This window comes from Amphibalanus amphitrite, unplaced genomic scaffold (assembly GCF_019059575.1).
Source record: "Amphibalanus amphitrite isolate SeventyFive unplaced genomic scaffold, NRLGWU_Aamphi_draft 000426F_arrow, whole genome shotgun sequence".
NCBI lineage: Eukaryota > Metazoa > Arthropoda > Thecostraca > Balanomorpha > Balanidae > Amphibalanus > Amphibalanus amphitrite.
In genome coordinates this window covers 158,062-165,956 of record NW_024881920.1, presented here as the reverse complement: position 1 = coordinate 165,956, position 7,895 = coordinate 158,062, and the positions used below count along the sequence as shown (strand labels likewise).

At 49.1% G+C, this 7,895-nt stretch overlaps 1 protein-coding gene across 1 annotated transcript; it reads left to right on the top strand.

Moving 5' to 3' along the window:
* The first annotated feature begins 830 nt into the window (after positions 1–830).
* LOC122391214 lies at positions 831–7,537 on the top strand. The gene is made up of 7 exons (XM_043384909.1): positions 831–1,196; positions 3,218–3,393; positions 3,799–3,953; positions 4,374–4,589; positions 5,051–5,182; positions 5,522–5,595; positions 7,159–7,537. Exons 2-6 carry the CDS (start codon positions 3,219–3,221, stop codon positions 5,585–5,587), a joined length of 744 nt encoding a protein of 247 aa, XP_043240844.1. The 5' UTR covers positions 831–1,196; position 3,218; the 3' UTR covers positions 5,588–5,595; positions 7,159–7,537.
* Positions 7,538–7,895: the final 358 nt, after the last annotated feature.

The window sequence follows — 7,895 nt, the reverse complement described above, 5'->3', positions numbered from 1 at the left end:
ATTCACAGCAGTTATGTTCAAACCATGAATTCATTTCATTGTTTTAATCGAAAATAATTTCTAATGATAAAAATACGACATGAAAGCAACAAAGAATTGCTACCAAAACTGGAAGCTATTTAGAATCAACTATGCACGTAGATATTTTGACCAAATTTACCTAATATAACCAAATGTGCCGTCGTGAGAACGGCTACTAATGCTACCATGTTACTAATGCTGAACGGCTACTAATGCTACCATGTTACTAATGCTGAACGGCTACTAATGCTACAAATGCTAATGTATGTGCCCAACAGTCAGCCGGACTCCACTGGCTTTCTTCGCCTCAAAAACATTCTTACATTTACTTACTAGAGCCAACGGCAAAGTCTCACTCATTATCCTCCATCCAAACCGTTTACACGCTCCATTCTCCACTTATGATCCTTTGTCACATCTGCCAGCGGAGTGGCACCCGGCCTATCCTTTACATGCTGTTGCTCAATGCTGTTGCTCCTTCGCCTCGTCGTTTCCCCGTCATCGTGTAACCTACTCCTGTGAGTCCTGATCTCTACTTTGTAGTCAGCAATCTCATCATCCCCATTGTAATATCATCTCAACGACGGGATGATTGCCTTCGATCGTAACTAATAAGAAGAGCTATGAAATAAGAGTTTCAGAGTTCAGAGAAATAATGTCGGCCAACGAAATGATTTCGACTTGCATGTATCCCAGTCCTCCTTTCCCCCTCATCCAAAAAGCAATCAAAGCTCCCACACATCAGCTATGTATGCATTGCCATGCTACGTCGCTCATTTTTTCCACTCTTAGTATGGGTTGCCTGCTATGGGGAACGAAGGGATGCATATCCCTCTAACATTACGCCTGCAAACGCTACGTGGGCAGTGGGCGGCTATCGCTTCCTCGTTTGCTCTATCCCGTCCCTTCTAACCTCTTACCCTTATACCCTCCTTGTGATATCTCTCAGTCGTCCCTTTGTCCCTTACCCCCTCACGGACATCCCCTATCCCTGTGAGGACGCTGTCCCTGTCCTATGATCCTCAGGACGGCCACCTTACGCGCACGCTGTCTATATCTGGGTCATACCGGCGTCGAACGAAAGTGACGCCCCATGCGCCCGGCGTCGGGTATAAAGCCACGCGCCGCCGATGGAACGTCAGTCTTTCGCTCCACAAGCAGTCGGACGTAGCCAAGTAAGTAGCCGGGTCCGGTGGACGGCGAGCTATCCGCCCTGACCTGACCTGAGGTCAGCTGCGCGCGGTGAAGTGACCAGTGGGACTCGTGGTGATCGGACGGCGGCGAGCAGTGCTGGTTGGGTTTTTGGGAGATTATGGTGATTTTGAAGTGGTGATTTATCGGCTGAGCTATCTCGGTGATTTGCGGTTTTCGCTCTTTGACTTCGCTTTGAGCCATTGTTTATGTTCTTAAATTTAAGAGCCATCGTTTGTGTTCTTTACTTTAACCCGCGCCCTGCTGGGGGGGGGGGGTGTTTGAACACCCCCCTTGTGGTTTTTCGCGAATATCTCAAAAACGGCGGCGCGGAGCGCCGCCGTTTTTGGTACACCTTATCATACATCAATTCTACACATGTTGTGAAAATTTCAGACCAAGGTCATTCAAGGTCAGGTCACCAGGTCACTTGAAGTGACCTCACCTCATAAAAAGTTTCAATGTCTGTCATAGCTACACCGAGTGACCGATCGCTTTGAAACTTTCAGCGATTGCTAAGAGCAATAGCATGTACAAAATTTATATCTCAGAATTTTGATATCGATGACCTAAGGTCAGGTCAATTTTGCGACCTCCCCATTATAGGTAAGTCAATGGGAGAAAATTGAAATGCGCCTCTTTTGGACGAAAGACATTATAAACACTCCCAAACACTGAATTACAAGTGGTTTAGACACACTGAACATGGAAATGGTGTCCGTGACCCCTGTTTATGCCCTGAGGTCATCTTAGGTCACGAATGGTATCTAACAGTTTTTCGCAAATAACTGTTGATAGAGGCATGCTAGAGCGATGAAAACGCCTTAGATGTGTTCAGCTCGACGATACGGATCGACTGATATGCAACATGACCCTTTCCGGTCAGGTCATGACCTTGACCTGAGGTCAAATTTTCAAGTTGACCTTTCAAGGTCAAGTTATAGTTCATTCGATGCGTCTTGACGAGAGGAACACGATGCTGGTAAAAGTAAGCTCGTACAAGGCTTGGGTCAAAAGTTATTGCAGAAAAACTGTTTCCGAAAAAATCGGCTATTTTTGCAGTTTTTGCCCCCTGCAGGCAAAACCGTTGACGTTAGGTCAAATCTGAGAGAATTACTCAGAAAGGGCGTTAATAGGGCTATCGAATGCGCTTTTCCGCGGCGCTGTAGCTCTATTGGTTCCCGAGTTATGCGCTGGCTTCTTGGAAATTGTCGACATTCGACCTGGAAATCGGCGAAATTTTGCCTTCAATGACCTCTGGTGACCTGACCTTTGACCTGACCAAAAAATTGACCGAAGTGATTTCGTCATTATTTTTTACGCTCTTTCGAACGCCGCCTTCCGCGTATCGCTACGTGGCCCAGGAGCCGAGTTAGAAGGGGGGGTGTTCAAACACCCCCCCCCCCAGCAGGGCGTGGAAATCCAGGACCCCCAGCCGGGCGCGGGTTAAGAAAGCTGTTGAGTGCTCATTTTGCCAATTATTAGCAACTTTTCATAAAATTGTCTTTCTACTTTTCAAAGTACTAAATCTGAATAATATCTTCGCATCGATCACCATATCCGCGGGGCTAAACGCTGAATTTTTGCCATCTTTTGTAATGTTTGTCATGTAGGTAGGCATTTTAGTTCTAGTGGCATCTTACAGTCTCATTGAGACTACAAGACGGCACTGCAAGATTCTCTCTCGTCTCCTGCAAAAGCTCTTTTTGGCTTTACTACGCTAAATATTTCTTTTTCTCCATCTGTCTCCCTCAGTTTCTACCTCTTTCACCTTCCTTTAATTTTCTTCTTCCTTTCCTGGACGTCAGCCTATCTATCCTGAGCTGTTTATCATCTTGCGCTAAACGATTATTGCTCTCACCCCATGGAGACTCGAATAGACGGCAGGATTTCTTCATTGACCCCAGTGCACAGCCCTGTGGCACCCCTCTCCGCTCGCCCGCGACAGAGTTTTCCATGGGCCCCAGTGCACACCCTTGTGACACCCCTCTCCCCTCGCCCCCAGGATGAACGCGCTGGCGCTGTTGCTTCTGGTCGGAGTGGCCTCGGCCCTGCCCAAGCCCGATGCTGATCCCCAGTACGGTGCTCCTCCCATCGCGCCCTCGTACGACGCGCCGGCCCCCGCCCCGTCCACCGGCTACGGCACGCCCGCCTGCGAGCCGGAGACCCACTACATCACCGGTGAGTACCGACCGGGAGGGCCTGAACGAAAGTACTGGACGGGCACCGAGCGGAACTAGCTGGGCAGAGAGCGGAACTCAGCGGGGCGATGAGGGCTTCCCCACCCAGCTGTTGGGATGACGTCTTTTACGAGCTTTCAATTACGGTTTCGAGATTAGTGTTCAGCACGTCAGATAAAAGATCTATTAGTCTCGTCATTACCATTTATCATCGCTCCGTAGCTATCTGAACTACAAGATCTCCCTAACTATCTCTCCTGCATCTCTAATATCCCAGGATCCACCACGTAGGTATTCTTCTCATATCCTCTGCCTCTTCCTCATCTCCTTACGCCGCCCCCTTTTCTCCACATTTCCACATTGATTCTCGGTGTTCTCACAACTTACCCTTCGCGTCTCTCCACAGTGACCTCGACCAAGATCGGCTACGAGACCCAGTACAACACGTACACGGCTCTGCAGCCGACCACGCTGTACCAGCAGGTCACTGAGACCCTGTACTACCCGAGCACTCAGTACCAGACCCAGTACGTCACCAGCTACGTGGCCCCTGAGGTCAAGGTGAGTGAAACAGGGATCATCAGTGGAGTTAGAAGGGAGAGGATGTCTTCTTAACGGCAGGGGTATGGTTCCGGGCTTTTCCTGGTTTTGGAAAGTTACATATGTGATAAAATGGCATTCCTGTTCAACTAGATTAAGTGCAAAGCCTTGAAAAGCTTATAAAAGATTAGGTTAGTGATATTCGCTGAGACTTGAACCGTAATCACGATGCGAATTCCGATTGAAGTAAGCGAAACAATGCCGGACAAATCGTAGGAATGCGAAGCTCCTAGTTATATCAACCATCAACGTAATTGGTAGCGTAAATGGTCAACGTAATTGGACTGCCTCAGTTAGTCCACCTCCTCGTCCCTCTTCAAGGACCACGATGGTCAGTTCGAACGGCCTTTAAGTGTCATTTACCATCTTCTCTTCTCCCAGGTGAGCACCAAGGTGCTGTACGACACCCAGTACGTCACCGAGCACCAGTACTTCACCGAGACCTCGTACGTCACAAAGACGGAGAAGGCCTACTACACGGAGACGGAGGTGGTGAGCAAGTACTACACGGAGACGGCCCAGGTGCCGTACTACGTCACCAAGACGGCCTACGAGACCCAGGCCTACCCCGAGTACCAGTACGTCACCGAGACCAAGGTACGTGGTACGATATGGAGTATGACACGGCGTACGGTTGGGAGAGATAGGAAGATTAGCGGAAAGGATGAGAACTGTGTTATGGAGGAACGAAGAGGCAAAGGACATGAGGGCCGAGGAAGTTCAAGGAATGAGATGGAGATTAGCAACAAGGAAGTTCGGTGGTTAATGCGTAGCGTTCGAGCATAAGTTCTGCATGGGTGCTATTTCTAAAGTAGCTCTCGATCATGTCCATGGACATTTGAGTGATCATGAGGCATTATGGTAGCTACATGACTGCGCAAAAGATCAGGAGTCTGGTAGTTACAGGCAGATCTAATTCGCATAGTATGTGACTTGAATGTCCTTGATGAGGATACACTTAAGAATTTGGCCCAAATCTTCTTTACCTCCTCTCTTTCAGTGACCCCAGGGTGTCCCCTCTCCGCACCTCTGACCGCTGACTTGTTGTCCTCCCGCAGGTCGACTACCAGTACGTGACTGAGACCCAGAACGTGCCCCACTACGTGACCCAGACGGTGACCTCGGCCTACCCCGAGTACAAGTACGTCACGCAGACCGAGACGCAGAACCAGTACGTCACCGTCACCAAGGTACGTCACAAAGAGGTGTCCGCGAACTTAACTCGACACTATCCATGATCTTTACCTACTTTCAACGCCGTTACTTGCTTGGCTTGTCACGCTCATTGTGAAGACGCTTCAATAGCGAGACATTACTTACGGCGATATAAAAAAGGGAGCGAATAACTTCAGTTTATACATCTATCAAAGTTCTAAGATGTTGTCTTCACTGAATCGCAGTTCCGATAAAACATCATTTTGCGTGCATGAAAGTGGTTCTTCCTCCTCTTCTTAAAGAGATGGAAGCCAAAGGTCGAATGCAGTGACTTGCTCGACATCTGTTCTGATTTCGGTGTTCTCCGCTTGCAGACCCAGAACCAGAACCAGTACGTCACCGTTTGCCCCAAGCCCACCTACCCCAGCTACGGCAAATAGACTCCGCGGTAAGTGCCACAAATGACGTCATAAATACCTCGCGCATGAGCCGCACATGTCAAGGCCAGCTCAGTTAGCTCAGGCTCCGTGACCAAGCGAGGACACGCATACAATTTTGTTAGGAAATATTGCACTGACACGCTCTAGTACGCAAAATCCATTAGCGCTCAAACTACCATGCTGAAATATAACGTCCCTGGGGAGACGAGGCACATTGACAGTTACAATGTCGCAATCGTATTATCCACTTATCCAGCGCTCGGACTAGCGTCCGTTCCGCTCCGTGAGTTTCCTGAACCATTTGTCTGGCCACACGGCCTCAAGCAAGGACAAAAGCCGACCGCTCCGGCGCGGAGTCGTCAATTGTGGCGCGGCGCGGCGTCGGTTTCGTCGCTGTGCCGGTTTCGTCACCCCTCTGGTGCGTTCCGCGCCCCTTCACGCCCGTTCGTGAGTTTCGTAACGGGTGGGCGGCGTTCCCATGGCGGTCTCAGATGGCCCTCCGCCGGTGACGTCACCGGTGCCCGCTGATGACGTCATTGGAGCCATGGGAGCGCCGGTGCGGCGTTCACTTTCACTGTTGAACACTTTCACTGGCGGTATAATGGGATCACCCGCGGCCGGCTGTGGCCTCAGGAGGTGTGCGTGAGGGCGGGTGGGAGGATCAAATTGTTCCTCATTGCGACGAGACAACGGCATCTAGCCTTGCCCAATCGAATACCTACTTTGGTTTCGGTCCTTATCCCATGTAATACCTAATTTTTGGTTGTCTCAGAAAAGTATCATTCTGTCTCCTTTATGAGCACGGTCGTACCAAGCTGTTGTTATAAATGATATCACTTGCCGGCATTCAAGCATGCACCGCAGTCATGCTAGAAAGAAGCATCATTGCAAATTGCAATGCTTCTTTAAGCGGTAGTACTTTGGTGCGAGACTGATGAAAGCGCCAATGGCACAGCATGGTGTAACGGATGCGTGCATTCACAACATCGGTACAGCGCACAGTCTGCCGCCATAGCTTCGTTCCACCGAGCCGCATGTCACGGTGAAATTCCTGAAATCTGCACCGGGCCGCTACTCTCGTGGGAAGAAATGCAGTCTCTTTCCAACACACTACAATCAATGCCTCAGCTGGCGCGGTTAATGGTATCGTTTTCACGTAACGCTCGGCTCCGCCAGATGGGAATAATTTCTATCCGAATCCTGTAACGCTTCCCAGCAGGTATCTCCAGTGCAACCGATTTAAAAAGTCACGGTGACCAGCGTTTCACATGCCGACCTCGGCTTTAGCGACGGTAAATAACAGTTTACCGTCAATGTACCGTTAATTTACCGCGCAACTGCAAATTAGGTCGTTCATTACGGTTAAAAAAGTACTTTTGCCTAGAAGTAAATCAAGCAGCGAACTGTGAATGATGAGCTCTGCTTATGTCTAGGTGCTCCAGGTAATCTTTCAACAACCGTTCGCTATTGCCGTGATTGTTGATGCAGCCATGATTCGCTCGCAATCAATGCGTGTGTGTCGCATTGAATGCATAACGTGCCACTCACCCTCACTTTCTGTCTGTTTTCAGAGCTCCACACCACACGGCTTTCAGTTCCCTTGTTACGCCACGCCCGCGGGTCTGTGACCTGACCTGACCTATCCGAGGTCAGCGTCCGGCCACCAATCAGCTGCTCTTTATCTGTTATACAATTATTTATCGGTGTGTACATATGTGCGTAGCTTAGTTTGGAGTCACGGGTCCGGCTGGTCCGCCCCGCTCGCCACTCTGGTCAACATTGCAGTGTCATCGTGTGGGAATTCGCGCCCTTGCCTAGTGTTGATGATGATTATGATGATGGTGATGACGTTGATGTGCGCTCATCTTGTTGTGATGTGACTTGGTGATGTTCACGATGTGATCCGACCATTGCGGTACGGCATTTTGTAATAAAACACATGCAAACGAGGAGACGGTTCTGTGACGACAGGGGACCTTACTGAGAAGGTGAGCTTGAGGTGTCTGATGGGACTTAGGGAAAACGATAAAAAATATAATGCTTTTATTGGGGAAGGTTAGATATTGAGCACATAAATACATTACGAAAGGATGAGAAAAGTCAATTTGAGATCCAATCAGATGCAGGAATGTTCACCAGATGGACAGGCAACCCGACAATGCAGACCACTTAAAAGTTCATCTTTTCTAACGACCATTACCATCCGAAATTGTTCCAATTAAAGCCCGTAGCTATAATTAGGCAGCGAAATGTTTCTAATTAGGCATAGCGATGCATCGTAACGGCATTTACACAATAGACTGAGCTT